At 38.0% G+C, this 18,828-nt stretch overlaps 1 protein-coding gene across 4 annotated transcripts in view; it reads left to right on the forward strand.

Moving 5' to 3' along the window:
* Positions 1 to 18,828, forward strand: part of NUP62CL (nucleoporin 62 C-terminal like) — a 95,533-nt gene that overhangs the window by 41,420 nt on the left and 35,285 nt on the right. For all 4 annotated transcript variants that reach the window (XM_081808451.1, XM_031040065.2, XM_031040067.2 and 1 more), the window contains 3 exons: positions 9,541 to 9,645; positions 11,146 to 11,244; positions 16,652 to 16,808. In XM_081808451.1, the coding sequence (XP_081664577.1) occupies positions 9,588 to 9,645; positions 11,146 to 11,244; positions 16,652 to 16,808 (314 nt within the window). In that variant the 5' untranslated portion in view covers positions 9,541 to 9,587. The remainder of the gene's footprint in view (positions 1 to 9,540; positions 9,646 to 11,145; positions 11,245 to 16,651; positions 16,809 to 18,828) is intronic.

Consider the following 18,828-nt stretch of genomic DNA (forward strand, 5'->3'; position numbering starts at 1 on the left):
TCTTTTTCTATTGATTTGAGATGCTGCCTTCCACATACAACAAATTATTATATATGATTAGTTCTGCTTCTGGACTTCCTATTCTGTTCTATTGATCTGCCCTTTATTGTTCTAATATCACCATCTTAGTTATTGTAGCATGCCCCACTATCTTGTAGTATAGGACCACCTTTCCCAATCCTATTAAAAAAATTCATGGTTATTTTCTAGGGCCAACAATTTATTAAAATAGTTGGCGGGGTGCCTGGGTGGCTCAGTCAGTTAACTGTCTGACTTTGGCTCAGGTCATGATCTCAGGGTCCTGGGACTGAGCCCCACGTTGGGCTCCCCACTCAGCGGGGAGTCTGCTTGTCCCTCTGCCCCTGCCCACCCACCCCGCTCATGTCTCTCAAATAAATAAATAAATAAATAAATAAAATCTTCAAAATAGTTGGCATTTTCTTATGTTCTTAAACATCAAGGAATTAAGGCTGATTTGGGTATATCCTTCTAGCACTGGTTGGAGAAAATTATATTGAAACCTTCCTCTAGTCCAGTGGTTCTCAACTGGAGATGATTTTGCCCCCTCTCCTAGAGGATATTTGGCAATGTCTGAAGACATTTGTCGTTGTTGAGACTGGGGAGGTACTACTGGCACCTAGTGGGTAGAGCCCGGGGATGCTGCTTTTGACCTTGAAAATAAAACAGCCAGTTATTTTGCTAGCAGAATGGGTTTGTTTGAATAGCAGAGCAATTGCAATTTGGGACAAGCAAGCTGTGGCAAAGCCTCAGGCAAGTCTGGAGAACAAAAGAGAAGAAAGCTCTTTTATAGAGGAAAGGAGGGAGTTGGGAGGGGCTGTTGTAAACAAAAAGTCCATTGGAGTAAATTGGGAGTTTGAAGTGTAGTGGCTTTTCATTGGCTGAGTTGTGACAGTGTCTCATTGGCCGGGCTGTTGCTGAGCCAGGAGAAAATCTTCTTCCTGCTGGGGTAGTAAAATAGTTTTGTTTTTGTTTTTGTTTTGTTTTCCTTTGGGGCCTGCAGAAGGCTGCAACAAGTGGTATGGTGTGAGAGCTCCCCCTTCTGGCCTCCCAACCCCATTTTAAATGAGGTTTCCTTTATTCAGTTTCCCACGGCAAAATAACCTGCAGTGCACATAAAAGAAAACCTTGTGTCCCCTACATTCAATACTTCTGACACCAAATATGGGGGGTTCTTCCCACACCAACCAGTTCTCTAACCCTGGACACCAGCTGGTTTCAGCTTCCTACATTCAGTTATGATGCTCATTACCTGGAGTTACCACAGACCACACATTTTAAGGGCTCAGTCCCACAAGACTATCTACTGCTTCAGTTACCAATTGTGAGTCCCAGGTTGTCACTTGTACTTCTGACCAACTGCTTAGAAGTTGGGGGTTCCCATGACCCCCTCCTTGGGCCAATAATTTGCTAGAACAGCTCAGAGAACTCTGGAAAACACTTTACTTACAATTACTGGTCTATTATAAATGATACAACTTAGGAACAACCAAATGGAAGAGATGCATAGGGCAAGGTTTGGTGGAATGGCCCAGATCTTCCATGTCTTCTCCAGGCATGGTCACCCTTTTAGCACCTCCATGTGTTCACCAACCCAGAAGTTCTCCAAACCCCTTCATTTAGGGTATTGATGGAGGTTCTATTATGTAGGCATGATTGATTAAATCATCGGCCAATGGTAATTGAACTCAATCTTCAGCCCCTCCCATTTCCAGAGGTCAGAGGGTGGGGTAAAAGTTCTAACCCTGTAATCACTTGGTTGGTCCCTCTGGTAACCAGTGCTCATTTTTAAGGGCTCTTTAAATTTCACATTATTAACACAAATCAGGTGTGGTTGTTAAGGGCTTGTTATAAATGGTCAGAGGCTCCTTTCACCTTTATTGCTCCTGGAGCTATTTCAGGAACTGGGGACAAAAACCAAAAATTATAACAAAAGATGTCCCTAACACTTCTATCACTTTAGGAAATTACAAGGGTTTCAGGATTTGTCCAGGAAAGGGGACACAGACCAAATATGCATTTCTTATTATATCCCAGCATGGGCTAGTCCTCCACAACAAAGAATTACCTGGCCCCAAATGTTGAAAAACCCTGCTCTAGTTCTATGATTAGGAAAACAACACTCTTAAATCCTTTTTTATTTAAGAGTAAGATTCCTTTAACTTAAAAGCAATCATATTAAATGGCATTTGCTTCCTTGGTTACCTCTGCATATGTGATTTAAGGTCAGGCCCTGAAATTATGCCAGTACCCTAGACAAATGATCAGGATTTTTAAAATATGGGCATAAATCAAGTGCAAATTCAATTAGCACTAGTGAAGAAGTTTCGATAATATGGCCAGTTATAAATACAAAAATCAATAGTGTTCCCATGTTTAAGCAATAGTAGTTGGTAAATATATATAATGGAAAAAGGTCCCATTAACAATTCCAACCAAAAATTCAAAGTGCCTAGCAATAAACTTTTAAAATGTGCATGACCTATATGAAGATAACTCCAAAATTCTACTGAGGAATATAATAGGAGACATGAATAAATGAAGACACCCACTAAATGTGCAGACTCAATATACAAGAATGTCATTTATCTCCACATTAACCTACACATTTAATGTAATTCTTATAAAATCACAATGGGAATTGTTAAAAAACAAAATTCAACCGAGTAAATTTGAAGATCTAATTGGCTTTTTAAGTGATTCATGAATTGGGCAGCATCCCATCTAGCAAGTAGAGAGATGGTCTGAGGAATTGTACAAAATGGAAGGTTTTTATGGGAAGGAGGGTGGGGCAAGAAGTTATTTGCAAAAGAAAAGAAAGGATTGTTTCTGGCCAGACATCTTTTGGGTGGAAGGGAACAGCAGGTTTTTTTTTTTTTTTTTTTTTTCATGCAGATTACCTCCCTGGTGCTGATCAGGAAATTTCAGATTGATTTTTGAAAGGTCACATTTCTGGAATAGATTGAAACTGTAATTAAGTTGTGGTTCCCTGTGGTGGGGGACAAATGACTCCCAAATTGGGCTTGTTTTTTTAAAATGGAATTTTTTTTGAGGAAGGAAAGGAAAAGAGGGACTTGACTATAGTTGAGTCAGAAGTTTAAATGGGGGAATAAATGCATGAGACTAGTCAACTCTTACCCCCCCCTCCCCAGAGAGAGAAAGAGTGCACTCGAGCGAGGTGGCGAGGGGCAGTGGGAGAGAGAGAAATCTTAAGCAGGCTCCACACCCAGCCCAGCCCAGAGACCAGTGTGGGGGCTCCATCTCATGACCCTGAGATCATGACCTGAGCCGAAGTCAAGAGTTGGTCGCTTAACCAACTGAGCTACCTAGGCGCCCCTCAACTCTCTTGATTTTTAAGGAAAGTAATGATGGAGTACTTGTAGGAAAATACATGAAAATGTATGTTAACTTTATTCTCTTCCTTTAAGTTTAAAATATTGTGTAATATAAGAGCACATGGATTCTAGTGCTATAATAATTGAAACTTTCTTGCGGAACAGTGACAGAAAAATTTTAAAGTACAGAAACAAAACCTGGGTCTGTGAAGATGGCATTTCAAATCTGTGGGGAGAGAGGATGGGGTAGTGAGTAAATGAATTGCAGTAGCTGGCTAACCAGCTGATTTGGGGGAAAGGGGATGAATTTTTACCTAAGAAGATCATTAAAAAGAAAACCATGGGTCCAAAATGGTATCATTTAGGTTAAGGCCCCAAGTCAGTAAACTAGGGCTTAATACCTAATCTAACTGCAGTTTCAACCTCCCCCAGAAATGTAAGTCTTAACTGGTCAGTCAGGAATTTTCTGATAAGCACCAATGAGGTAATCTGTCACATGGGCCCTCTCCATCTCCCAAAAGAAGATGAGGTCATCTGCATAATAAGATTCTCTGCCCTTCCCCCTAAGAGAAGGTGATCTTGCCTGAAACAATTCTTTCTTTTGCTTATAACTTTCTTGGCCCACCTTCCTTCCTATAAAAACCTTCCATTTTTGTATAATTCCTATGAGCTCCCTTCTACTTGCTAGATGGGATGCTTCCGGATTCATGAATTCTTTAATAAAGCCAGTTAGATCTTCAAATTTACTCCATTGAGTTTTGTATTTTAACAAGATCAACCAAAAGAAATATGGGTAAATTAAAGGTAGAAAATGAAGCCGTAAACATTTAAAAAGCACAGGTAAATATGAAAATATGTAAATAATATATCTTGGGTTGGGGAAAGGACCTTTATTTATGTATAATTTAAAAATTTGTAATATATTCAGTCAGATGGTTCAAAAATTAGACCATACATAGTATACATGGGTATACTGTCCCCCATCTACCCTGTATTACCCCTACCCGCTCCACCCCCTCCATTCAGCTGACCACTGTAATTGTATGTATCCTTCCAGAGTTTCTCCATGGATTTGCTAGCAAATAAAAAAAAAAATATTCTTAGCCCTCTACCTTTATTTTTTTTTTTACATAAATGATAGTATACACAGTGCTCTGTACCTTGCTTTTTAAACTCACAAACTTTACACACTTACTTTAAACATTTTGGAGCTCTTTTCACATCAATCAGTATATAGACAGCTCCCTCAGTATTTTTTTGTAGCATCATAGAATTCCATGGTCTAGATGTGCTATAATTTATCTAGTCCCTTGCTGGTGGGCATTTAGGTGTTTCCTCATTTGTTAGTACAAACAGTGATGTCATGGCTCTCATTTTACATGTCATTTTACAGGTGTGCAAGTACATCTTTGTGGATAAATTTTGAGAAGAAATATTACTGGTTCAAAAGATAGGTTCACTTGGAATTTTTCAAACATCGGCACTTGTTTTCTAGAGGGACTATACCCAATTTACACTCCTATTAGGACCCTCAGAGGCTGCTTGTTTGTTCACAGTGTCCTTAATGGAGTGTGTTACTAGTTTTTTATTTCTTCCCATCTGGTTGGTGAAATTGTTCTCAATATAGTTACAATTTGTGACTTTTTCCTAAAAATGAGGTTGAATACCTTTTATATGTTTAAGAGGAGAAGCCTTTTGAAACATATTATGGAGACATAAACCATAAAGGAAAAAAAATGATGGAAAGATTTGACTACATAAAAAATAAAACCAAAATAAAAAAACAAATGACAAACTGGAGCTGGGATGTTTTTGCAACATTTTTTTTTAGAGAGGGGGAGGGAGGAGGGCCGGCAGAGGGAGAGGGGGAGAGAGAATTATAAGCAGGCTCCACACCTAGCACGAGCCTGATAGGGCTCGATCTCACAACCCTGAGATCATGACCTGAGCTGAAATCAAGAGTGGTCACTCAACCAACGGAGCCACCCAGGCACCCCACAACATTTGACTAAATAACCTTAATATACACTTCAATAATAAGACAATACTCTAGTGAGAAAATCAGCAGATGCCATAAATAGGCAATTTCGGATGAGGAAATTAAAGTAGCCGTTAAACCCGTAGTAAAAATTTAGCCTCACCTGTTGGTAATGAATTATAAATATTAAAACACCTTTGCCGTAAAACTGATCATCTCTTTAAAAGTATACTACATGTGGTGCTTCTTCTAGATGAAACATAGGGCTATTCCACGATACACATTTTAGATAGTTGAAGGTATATAGTAGTGTTCCCAATTCCTTCCCAGCATCTCCCTATCCCCTTCACCCTCAGTGGCCCTAGATCTTTTGGATAGCAGAGTCTTACATTATATATTGCCAAGAGTTGTTCAGCAGTTGGATGTAGGCAGCAACAGATTCAAGTGCAGTTACTTATTAAGTACTTTTTTCCTTTTGAAGAGGAAATAGAATGTCATTATGTATTGGAGTCTGGAAAAAGTGGGTTCAATTCAGCAGAAACTTTGACTGAGTACTTGTTACCATGTGCCAGGTACAGTGATCTAGAATGAGGATGAAAAGATAAACTTTGTTTTCAGTTAACCAATGAATCTCATTTGTGTCTTTATGTACTTCATTTCTTTAGCTTTATTTTTTATATACTCTTTATTTGAAATTTTAAAGCAAGAGGCAGGTAATCTGTTTTCTGAAACTTTATCCCAGACTTCTATTTATTATTTTTTTACAGTTTTATTATTATGTAATTCACATACCATATAATTTACCCATTTAAAATGTACAATTAATTGGGTTTTTAGTATATTCACTGAGTTGTACAGTCATTACTGCAGTCAATTTTAGAATATTTTCATCACCCTCAAAGGAAACTCCATACCCATTAGCAGTCACTGTCCATTCCTCCCTGCCCCAGTCCCTGACAACCAAGAAACTGCTTTCTGGCTCTAGACTCCCCTATTCTGGACACGTCATATAAAAGGAGTCATAAAATATGTGCTCTTTTGTGATTAACTTCTCTCACTCCGTGTAATGTTTTTAAGGGCTCATCCATGTTTTAGCATATATCAGTGCTGCTTTTCCTTGTTATGGCCAAATAAAATTCCATTGTATGGATATACCACATTTTATTTATCCATTCATCAGTCGATGTTCATTTGGGTCGTTTCTACCTTTTGCCTGTTATAAGTAATGCTCCTATGAACATTCACGCACATGTTTTTGTGCAGATATATGTTTTAATTTTTCTTGTGTAGATACCTAGGAGTAGAATTACTGGGTCATACGGTAACTCTATGTTTAACGCATTGAGGAAGTGTCAGACAGTTTTCCAAAGTGGCTGTACCATCTTACATGCCCATTAGCATTGTATGAGCTTCCCAATTTCTCCACATCCTCACCAACACTTGATATTATCTGGCTTTTTGATTATAGCCATCTGAGTCGGTATGAAGTGGACTCTCATTGTGGTTTCGATTTTTAATTCCCTAATGACTAATGACATTGAGTTTGTTTTCATGTGTTAGATGGCCATTCGTATCAGCAACTTGGCATCTTTCTGACCATCCTTTTGTAGTCGCCTCTCCCTCTGGCCACTGCCTAGAAAGAATCTCTACTTTTAAGGATTTATGTCATTAGATTTTGCTTACCTGGATAATCCAGGATAATCTCCCTATCTCAAGGTACTGAACCTTAATCACATCTGTAAAGGCCTTTTTCTCAAGTAAGGTAATATGTTTGCAGGCTCTGGGTATGAGGAGGCAGCTATCTTTGGGGACCATTTTTCTGTCTACCATACCATCTTAACAATACTAAATCTTCTGATCCACAAACATGAGATCTTTCCATTTATTTAGGATGTCTTTAATTTTTTGTAGTGATGTTTTATATTTTCCTGGGTATAAATCTTGCACTTCTTTTGTTAGATTTGCTCCTAAGTATTTTTTGAGCAATTATTAGTGGAATGATGTTCTTAATTTCATTTGTGGGTTGTTCATTGCTGGCATATAGAATTGTAATTCATTTTTCTGTGTTGATCTTGAATCCTGCAAATTTGCTGAACTTGTTTAATGTTCTAATAGATTTTTTTTTTTTGTGGCTCCCTTAGAGTTTTCTGTATTCATGATCAAGTCACCTGTGAATAGAAATAGATTTATTTCTTTCTTTTTGACCTGGATGCCATTTATTTTGTTTTCCTGCCTAATTATTCTGGTTAGAACTTCTAATGTATTGTTGGGAAGAGCAGACATCCTTGGTTTGTTCTTGATGATAGTGGGAAAGTATGCAGTCTTTCACCATTAAATATGACGTTAGCTGTGGGTTTTTCATAAATGCCCTTTATCATGTTGTAGACGTTCCCTTCTCTTCACAGTTTGTTGAGCATTTTCATCATGAAGCTATGTTCGATTTTCTCAAATCCTTTTTCTACTTCTATTGAGATGATCCTGTTTTTTTCACATAATATCATAATCGAGGTATAAATCACATATCTTAAAATTCACCCTTTTAAAATGTGCAATTCTGGGCGCCTGGGTGGCTCAGTCATTAAGCATCTGCCTTCAGCTCAGGTCATGGTCCCAGGGTCCTGGGATCAAGGCCCACATCGGGCTCTCTGCTCTGCGGGAAGCCTGCTTCTCCCTCTCCCACTCCCCCTGCTTGTGTTCCCTCTCTCGCTGTCTCTCTCTGTCAAATAAATAATCTTTAAAATAAAATAAAATAAAATAAAATGTGCAATTCAGTGTTTTTAAAAAATATTCACAGCGTGTGCAACCATAACCACTATATAATTCCAGAATATTTTCATCACCCCAAAAAGAAGCCTGGTACCCATTAGCAGTCACTCCCTATTACCCCCTCCTCCCAGCTCCTAGCATCCACTAATCTACTTTCTGTCTATGGATTTGCCTATTCTGGACATATTCCGGACATTTCATATAAATTGAATCATACAGCATGTAGCCTTTTGTGTCTGGCTTCTTTCATTTAGGGTAATATTTTCAAGATTCATGCAGGGTGTAGCATGTATGAGTACTTGATTCTTCTGATCTCAGGAGGAAGACTCTTCAACTTCCTCTTTCCCTAGTTACCCCTGGTAAACTAGCTGGCCTACAGCCTAAATTTTTACTCTCACAAAACTACTTGCTTCCTTTTAATTGCTTAGCACCAAAATCTCCATTTTTTTTTTTTTTTTTTTTTTCTTGAGAGAGAGTCCTTCAGCTTGAATTTCCTCACACCCCTTTTCAAAAAAGGCAATACTTTTGGGTATAGCTTGGGAGCTCTCTGTTTTTATGGGCCTCCTTTACCCCTGGGCAAAACCTTTGAAACAGTGCTGTGGGTGCTGTATAGGGCTAGTTTCCTCTGACTCTCTTGCTTATTGCTTCAGGCATGGAACCTCAGCCCTATAAGTGAGCTGGGACAAGGAAGTCAGGGTAGGGGTGATGGGGCCCCCGTATTCTTAACCTGTTGGGCCTGGTGTAGAACCTCTGCCCTATGAATGAGGGCTGACTAAAGGAAGGGAGTCCCTCAACTCTTGGCTGTACTCACCAGGAATTTCAACACGTTAACACTATGTGTTGGAGGTGATTTGCTGGCTGCTTGCCTTTCCCAATGAAATACTGTGTCCCTTGGTTGGGAGCTGGGGCCAGTGTTATTGGCCACTCTGGCCTGGAGTGTGGCTTCCTTCAAGGTGAGCTGGGGGATAGAGGGAATGAAGAGAGTGGGTTGTGGTTCATATGCTAGACTCTCATTGGTATAACTGAGTTTCAGCAGATTTTCTTGAATAAATGTTCTTTATTTGTTGTATATATTTTGGATGATTTCCTGAGATTTCAGATTGTTTTCTATACCAGTTATGGTTGTTTCACTGGGGAATAGGTCCCCAGGACTTCTTATGCTGCAGTTCTAGAAGTGGATCCCCCTCTTAATGTTACCTTTTCAGTAAAGTAGAATTTCTTGGTTATGATGGTGCTAGAAGGCTGACTATGCTAAGCAGTACTGATAAACTACTTTTTTTAATCAGGCTTTTATTATGTTTTATGTGTTAGATCTCAACACATAAGATTTTCCTTGCTTTGTTTCAGTTTCTCTGTATAAATGAACCTTGCTATAATGATGTTTTATTTTTAAAAAATTGTTCTTTGGTGACATATTTTTCTGCTTGTTACTTTGACTTTTAGGTTTGGCTTCAGCATCGACTGCTGACGCCACTACTTGTTCAAGCACCATGCTGTTTACTTCAATGTCAAATGCTTCTACTTCTGCGGCTGCTACTGGGCTCTCTTGTAAGTTACTGGTTGCAAAGAAAATACCATTATTTCGCATCAGGCCACTTAACTCAATTTGCCAATATAAGCTATGGATCTCTTGCATCTCATAAATTATCATTATGCTCAAACCCATCTGTAACTGCTGCTATCAATAGTAGCTTTGCTTAAGAACCTAATTGTCGTGGCTTTAGCTGTGAATTTTATGTTAACATGATTATTCCAGCTTAAAGTGATAATTTTAAGCATTTAATTCATTAACATTGTAATGTTTTGAAACAACTTCTTGAAGCTAATGGGAATAGGAAGAGTGGGAGTTTTGCCAAGTATATCTGACGGGAAGAAGTCTTATTATCCATGTGAATAAGATAAAATGGGAATTAAGTGTTGGAGCCTTGCTATCATGTATTCTTCTAGATAGACCAGGTTTGTGGTCCTTACATTTTACCTCTCGGAAGTGATGGAAGACAAAAGGACCAGTTTGGGGTCTTAGTTGACACCATGTGTTGCCTTGTGGCTTCTCTCCTTAAAGAGGAACATCTGGATGCGTTGATCTGAGAAGTGGGATATTAATTATCTTGTAACCCCAACTTCTTTGCTATGTATCTTCCATTAGTACAATAACAGCAAATGTTGAGCAATTCTTTCTTACAGGTCCATATAAGCTGACTGCTTTTGAGATATCTTCACAATGCCATGACATTTATCGTTAGACTTTGTTATTGTAACCCTAGCTGTAATATGGTTCCCCCACAGGCCTATTATAGCAAGATTGTCACCATTCCTGGGAATAAAACTTGCCAGGAATTGCTCACGCCTAGTTCAGGGTAAAAAATAGTGGTCTCTCATCCCTATCCTCTTGTGAAGCTGGAATAGGCAAACATTAGTTAAAATTGGTGGTTACCACTTGAGTTGTATTTTCTACCAAATAGACTTCCAGTTTTGAGACACGAGTGGGATTCTGGAAGCCTTTTGATATATGTAAGCAACTACAAACAACAGATTTCGTGAATATGACCACGTCTGAGGTTGGAAGTTATAATTGTTGAAAGCATTCCATTTTCAATCAAAGACTTGCCCTCTGACCTTTGAAAGGCTTGTTTTCATTCCTGTCTTTGATGTCTTTGCCTACCAAATGAAAAGAAATCTTACTCATAGTATTTGTAAAATTAACTTTAATGAGGTAAAACTTACATATAAAATTAACTTATTTTAAGTATACAATTCAGTGATTCTAATAAGATTACTGAATTGCGTAACTACCACTAAAACTGTAATCCAGTTTTAGAACACTTCTCTCATCCAAATAAGAGCTCTCAGCCCCAGACAACTACTAATCTATTTTCTGTCTCCATAGATTTGCCTTTTCTGGACATTTCTTATAAATGGATTGACTGTAGGTTTTTGGAGTTCAGCCAAAAGTTTCTAAAGGACTCTTCAGATCAAAGAAACTCTATCTAAATTACTCACTGTTTTTAAATTAAAGTGTAAAAGGTAATATTATGTTATTCTCTGCAGTTGGTGCTCCAACAACTTCGACTGGAACATTTGGTGGCATAACTTTGGGATTTGGATTAAAATTCCCTGGAGCAGGTGGAGCAGCTCATACTGCTTCTAGTAAGATTTGAGAATTATTGGGGTGTGTGATGTGTTTGGATGCTCAGTGGAAATGTGCTGTGTAACAAGCAGTGAGAGTGTAGTATTCCATAGTTTTTAGGACTGTTTAAGTAAGTTATGATCATTTCATCAGAGTATGCAAAAGGTACACCAAAAGTGATGATTGCCAAAGTGTAGTGAGACATTTGATACCAATGAAGCTACTTCTTTGAGATGACCGTAATCAACACTGCTACCAAAGTCTTGTCAACTTTTAAATTTAAGAATTTTTATTATTGATCGTAGTGTCTACATTGACCCAATATATTGGGATTGATAGTTCTTTTTCCCTAAAACTTAAGTTTTGACCTGTATTAAAGTTGACCCTATCCTAAAGCTGATTACAGGAGTTTCCATCCTAAATTTGTTTCTGCCAGTTAAGAGCTAGTTAGGTTGTAGGTTGAAGAGAACTTGGCTAGTCATAGCCTTATATCTTATGGTGAGCTGGGTGGTTAGGGGTCAGTTGCTACTTAAACCTACCATTTAAGTCAGACTCCATTCTAGGAAAGTCTTATTTGTTTTATTTTAAAAGTTTACGTAAGGCTGAACAAATCTTTCCTCAAACCTGGTATAAATTAAAAGTCACTCTTTTTTTAAATTTAAAGTAATTATTCCTTTTTTTTTTTTTTTAAAGATTTTATTTATTTATTTGAGAGAGAGAGACTGAGAGAGAGCACATGAGAGGGGGGAGGGTCTGAGGGAGAAGCAGACTCCCTGCCGAGCAGGGAGCCCGATGCGGGACTCGATCCAGGGACTCCAGGATCATGACCTGAGCCGAAGGCAGTCGCTCAACCGACTGAGCCACCCAGGCGCCCTAAAGTAATTATTCCTAAACAGAGATGTCCGCCATCTATTTATGTATTCTTTTGCATGAATGATGCTTAACTGAGCTTCTGCTGTGTATGAGGCAACTGGCCAACCTATGAGAATTGTGAAGAGTGTGTCTTGAGGACTTTACAGGTCACCATATTTGCAAATACCATAACCCATAATTCCCCCCGTAAAATGCTGAGCAAAGAACTGATTCTTTCAGCCGTGGATTGAGTCACTGAAGTATGAATTGGCAGGCTCTTTGGTGACTCTGCCATAACCCATCCCCTCCCCAGCTAGGTCTCAAATTCCTTCCTGCAAACTGGTACCTTTGCTACTAAGCCATCCCTCCTGGCCATTCCATCTACCATTACCTTATATACCCATCTCCTCATCAGACGTATCTCAGCTTGACACTCTTAACCCAGCGTTGGTTTTTCTCCCCTACTCACCGTTCCTTCTCCCCAAGCATATTTACTTGCTCAGACTCTTCACCTCACAAATCAGCTTTGTAGGGCAGCTTTCAAGTGTCTGTGTCTGCAGATTTATTGTCATTTGGGATTATTCTCTGCCCTAAGTATAATCAGCAAGTTTTAAGAGAAGCTTGCTTGTTATCAGTCTTATATCTTTTGTATGGAAAATGTTTGCTTGGATAGGAAAATTGGGTAGTAGGATGTTTTAAAGGAGGTTTTCACTATTTTATATAATGATCTTTAAGACCATCAGAATGAGATTTATTTAAATGCAAATGTGGCATGCAGTTATTTTGTATTATTTATAGAACTGTGCTTCCTTTTTACTACACAGATAATGTAGAGTTGACTGTATTTAGTTTAGACCAAAGTCATAACTTGCAAAATCAAACTGTGAGGGAACCTTTCGTTCTCAAATCCATTGCTTTTTTGGTATTAATTGAATTGCTATTGTTATTTGAGTATTATCTCCTATGCCAGAGCTAATTTACACCTTTTTAAAATACTGTAAAAAATAAGGAACAAAGATAAACACTGTTTAAAAAGGTTAAAATAATCATACCATTTTTTTATGATTCAAGATTCTTTTATGTTTAGGCTGACAGGTATTAATTTCCTAAAGGTATTTTTCATCATCTTTGTGGAGATGTTTTGGTAGTGATGGTAGTTGCTTTTTTTTATTATAAAAATCATACACACGTGTATATATAATATATACATATTTCACTGTCTCTAGAGTGAACGGTTTGGTGTTTATCTTTCTAGCCTTTTTTTCCAAACACATACAAACGTACATTGAATTTATTTGTTTTACAAAAATGGGATCATTATAAATATACACACATGTAATCCTAGAATCTGCTGTTTTCTTATATGTCATCTTTGCACATCTGTCCATGCTAGGAAATACATATTACTTTAAAAAAACAAAACAAAACAAACAACCTTTGGGTGACGAAAAGCTTTATAAGAAGGACTCTTTCTTTTTCTTAATTGTTTTTCTGTTTTCTGTCTTGAATGTAGTAGTTAACACAGTGTTTGAATGAATTAATCAATAAAGGAGGGGTCTCGGGCGCCTGGGTGGCTCAGTTGGTTAAGCGACTGCCTTTGGCTCAGGTCATGATCCTGGAGTCCAGGGATCGAGTCCCACATCAGGCTCCCTGCTCAGCAGGGAGTCTGCTTCTCCCTCTGACCCTCCTCCCTCTCATGCTCTCTGTCTCTCATTCTGTCTCTCGCAAATAAATAAAACCTTAAAAAAAAAAAAAGATTTAATAAAGGAGGGGTCTCCATAGTGTGATTAAGTTTCAGTATTTCTGGAGGAAGGGTTTCTTTTCAGATAAGATTTTTATTCTCCGATGAAGATTGTGATGACATAGGATTGTAAAGAATGCCACGTGGGATCCAATCTGTAATCTTCCCAGTGTTTTGAGTGATAAATGACCCCAGGGAATCCTCTGTGACTGGGTACGCTCTTTCCCTGTGGTGTTCATTCCACCCTCACAAAGGCTAACCCAAAGAATTAGGGAATTCTTGTAAGGATTCTTGTGGCCAAAAGGGAAATGGAATCTTTTGGAAATCTAACACAGGTATTATCATGGCACTGAACTTTAAAGAAATTGGAATTTAAGAGCTGTTCTAAAGGCAGCTTTAGGAACCTAAATCTATTGCATAAACATAATTCTGCTCTTCTCCCTTAGTCTTCTCTTTTCTGACTTCCCATTGGTTTCCTTACCTCTTTTTCTACCTTACTATTTTAGCTTATTCTTTTTTTTTTATTCTTATGTTAATCCCCATACATTACATCATTAGTTTTAGATGAAGTGTTCCATGATTCATTGTTTGTGCATAACACCCAGTGCAACATGCAGAATGTGCCCTCCTTAATACCCACCACCAGGCTAACCCATCCTCCCACCCCCCTCCCCTCTAGAACCCTGTTTGTTTTTCAGAGTCCATTGTCTCTCATGGTTCGTCTACCTCTCCGATTTCCCCCGCTTCATTCTTCCCCTCCCGCTACCTTCTTCTTCTTCTTTTTTTTTTTTCTTAACATATATTGCATTATTTGTTTCAGAGGTACAGATCTTTATTCTTTTTTTTTAAGATTGTATTTATTTGAGAGAGAGTGCATGCGTGAGCACAAGCACGAGGGTGGGAGGGGCAGAGGGAGAGGGAGAAGCAGACTGCCCGCCAAGCAGGGAGCCTGATGTGGCTGGATCCCAGGACCCTGAGATCACGACCTGAGCTGAAGGTAGAAGGCACGTACTTAACCGACTGAGCCACCCAGGCGCCCCTTAGCTTATTCTTAATTTTGAGTTGCTCAGACTCCTCAATTCTACTTCATATCTGTCCTCTGTTGGTTCTTTCAACCCCCCCTGCCTATTGTCTGATTCTTTCTACACATTTGGGAATATTTCCAAATTTCTGCTTACAGTCTGATTCCATATTTCTGGAAATATTTCCATATTTCTACCTATAGTCTGATTCTTTCCATAGTTCTAAATTTTTGAAAATGAGATTCTGACCTATTTTATCCCTGCTTGGCTAGAGCTCTCTGTGCCAGACCCTTGTATAGGCTGCCAGTAGTATATGAAATGGATACCGTACTTCGGATGCCCACCTTGTCCCAATCAACTGTGAACTAGGAGCAAAGGACAGAATTATTGGAATAAAGAAAGAGTATCTGAGCTTGATCCCTCAGCAGGAATGGAGTCGGCCAGTTTCCCTCAGTATAGGCTGTGCATGTTTTGGCAGGCAGCATGATTTATGTATTTATCTAGTAAGGCCATTAACCTGAAAATATTGCTAATTGGGAAAGCAAGGCTAATGTAAAAGAAACAATCATGTACATGTTATAATGTATTTTTATAACAAATTTCTTGTTACAGAAGCAGCATCTATTGATTACCAAGAACATTTGAAAACACAGAGAACCAAAAAGAAGAAAACATTTGCAGTCCCCACCAGCCACAGTTTTCTATGAATTTTTAAGTGCTCAGTGTGTAGGAAAAACCGAAAGTGCTATGAGAAGTTCAGAAAACCAAGGGATAATGATGGAGTAGAAGAGAAGTGGGTGGCAAATATGGGGGAAGAAAGAATGTGAGTTAGGCCATGAAATATAGTGTGGATGTCATGTAGAGAGGGCTAGGTTTTTAGTAGGGGTACAATGGAAAAAGACACATAAGAGAGAGGTCTGGGCTGTAGATGAAACCTTGAGAGGCTTTCTTTCACCTATTAGACTGGCGAAGATATATGCCTAGCATGGGCTATATTGTAGAGAAACAGTATGGGCTCTAACATAGAGAAACAGGGACTCTGCCCTACTGATAGAAATGTAAACTGGCAAAATCTTTTTGGTTGGACAATTTGGCAAGATATATTAAAATTTATAGCATGCTGACCCTTTGATCCAGCAATTTCATTTCTAGGAATTAATTACAAGAAATATTCATGTAAGTATGCAAAGATATAGATGTGTACAGAGTTTGTATAAGATTGTAATTATTCTCTCCTTAGAAGTTTAGTAGAATTTGGGGCGCCTGGGTGGCTCAGTTGGTTGAGCGACTGCCTTCGGCTCAAGTCATGATCCTGGAGTCCCTGGATCGAGTACCGCATCGGGCTCCCTGCTCGGCAGGGAGTCTGCTTCTCCCTCTGACCCTCCCCCCTCTCATGTGCTTGCTCTCTCTCATTCTCTCTCTCTCAAATAAATAAATAAAATCTTTAAAAAAAAAAAAAAAAAGAAGTTTAGTAGAATTTGTCAGTGAGGTCATCTAGGTCTGGAGGTTTGTTTATGGGAAGAGTTTTGAGGTTTGATTCAATTTCTTTAATGATTATAGGTCTGGTTAAGTTGTAAATTTTCTTTTTCTACACCCACATCCAGGATTTTTAATTTTTAGCAGAAAGGTTAATCCAGATGTCTGGCCTGCTGTATATCACTTCATACTACAACAGTGTTGAGTGCTAATTCACACAACTTTGAATTGAATTTCACATTTTAAAAAATGCTTTCTCTAGCTTTTATCCTGAATGATCAAGGACTAAATAAAATAAATCTCTCATTTCTTACTAACGTGCATTTTATTTTCCAGCTACATCAGCAACAACCACCACCACTGTCACCACCACCACCACTACGACCACAACCACCAGTGGATTTACCTTGAACCTAAGGTCACTGACATCATCTGGGATTAATAACATTGTTCCAGTCGGTATTAATTCCCTACCATTTACTTCGACTGTTAAGTAAGCCTGTTTCTTTGAAAATTTGTGTGAATTTCATTTCATTTATCGTGCACAAGGTATAATTTGCTTGTATAGCTTTAGGATAGTGTTTGAAAGTTAGGTAAATGACCCAGTCGAAGGAGCAGATAAAGGATTTCTGTAGCTTAGGAAGTGGAACGATTAATAGCACACCTTTGTTTTATTACCATTATAATGTGATTATTACTGTTACTAATAACAGCTAACATTTACTGTGCAATTACTATATGTTTAGCAATGTGACAGTGCTTTACAAACATCATGTCATTTAATCCTCACAATAATTCTATGAGGTAGGTGCTATTTTTGTTCCCATTTTATAGATGAGAAAACTGGAGCACGTAGAAATTTTTTACTGTGCCCCTGGTAACGGTAGAGCCAGGATTAAAATCCAGGCAGTTGAACTCCAGAGGCTGTATTCTTAGAATCTATGCCATGTTCTTCTCTAATTGTTTTTTTTTAATTAAACCTTTTATTTTGAGACCATTGTAGATTCACATGTGCTTCTAAGAAATAATACAAAAAATCTTGTGTGTCCCTTACCTAGTATCTCCCGATAATAACATCTTGCAATGCTATTGGTGCAGTGATACAATCAAGATATAGAACAGTTCTATCAGCATGAGGATCCTTCCTGTTGCCCATTTATAGCCACACTTACTACCAATCCCTCCTTTCCCTGACCCTGGGCAACAATGAATCTGTTCTCCATTTCTATAATCTTGACATTTAAAAATGTTACACAAATAAATCCTATATTATGTGATCTTTGGGCATTATTTATTTATTTTTTTTTAGTCATACTTCCTTGAGGTAAGTTTGTCATGTGCTTCAGTAGTTTGTTCTTTTTTATTTCTGAGTAGTAGCCCATGGTATTGTGGATGTACTATAGTTTAACTATTCACTTGTTGATGGACTTCTAAGTTGTCTCCAGTTTCTGGCTGTTATGAATAAAGCTGTTTTTGTATTGTTTTGTTTTGTTTTTGTTTTTTGTTTTTTTGTGTGTGAATGTAAGTCTCATTTCTCTGGGATAAATGCCCAGAGTGCAGTTACTAGGTGGTAGAATTGTTGCATGTTTATTTTTTTTAAGATAATGCCAAATTCTTTTCCAGAGTGGCTGTGCCATTTTACACACTTGACAGCAATGTATGAGGGATCCAGCTTGTCCACCTTCTCACCAGGATCTGGTGTTGTCACAATTTTTTATTTTAGCCCTTCTAATAGATGTGAAATGTTATCTCATTGTGGTTTTAATTTGCATTTTCCTGATGACTAATGATGTTGAGCATCTTTTTATGTGTTTATCTGCCACCAGCATATCCTCTTTGGTGACGTGCCTGTTTATGTCATGTCTTTTGTCTGTTTTCTACTTGAATTTCTTTTTTTAATTTCAAGTGTTGAGAGTTTTATATATTCTAGGTTCAGTCTTGTCAGATATGTGGTTCATAAATATTTTCTCTAAATCTGTAACTTGTCTTTTTGTCTTTTTAACAGGGTACTTTGCCAAACAAAAACTTTTAATTGATGAAGTCTAGTTTATCAGTTTTTCCTTTAATGGACCATGTTTTAATGTCAAGTTTAGGAGATCTTTGCCTAACTCTAGATACCAAAGATTCTCTGTTTTTTTTCTAAAAATTTTACAGTTTTACATTTTGCATTTAAAACAGGAACCACTTTGAGTTAATTTTTGTATGAAGTGTGAGTTTTAGAGCAAGGTTCATTTTTTTTTGTCTTGGGTGTCCAATTTTTCCAGCATCATTTGTTGAAAGGCAGTCTTCAACTTCCTCCATTGAAATACTTTTACACCTTTGTCAAAAATCAATTGGACATATTTGTGTCAAATTTTATTCTGCCTCAGGATATATTCAGAGCACTAAATGAGAAAAATATGCAGCCAAGAATACTCTATCCAGCTAGACTGTCATTGAAAATTGAAGGAGAGATAAAAAGCTTCCAGGACAAACAAAAACTAAAGGAATTTGCAAACACAAAACCAGCCCTA

Source organism: Leptonychotes weddellii, chromosome X, assembly GCF_054177405.1.
Source record: "Leptonychotes weddellii isolate Sample4059 chromosome X, ASM5417740v2, whole genome shotgun sequence".
In the NCBI taxonomy this organism is placed as follows: Eukaryota; Metazoa; Chordata; class Mammalia; order Carnivora; family Phocidae; genus Leptonychotes; species Leptonychotes weddellii.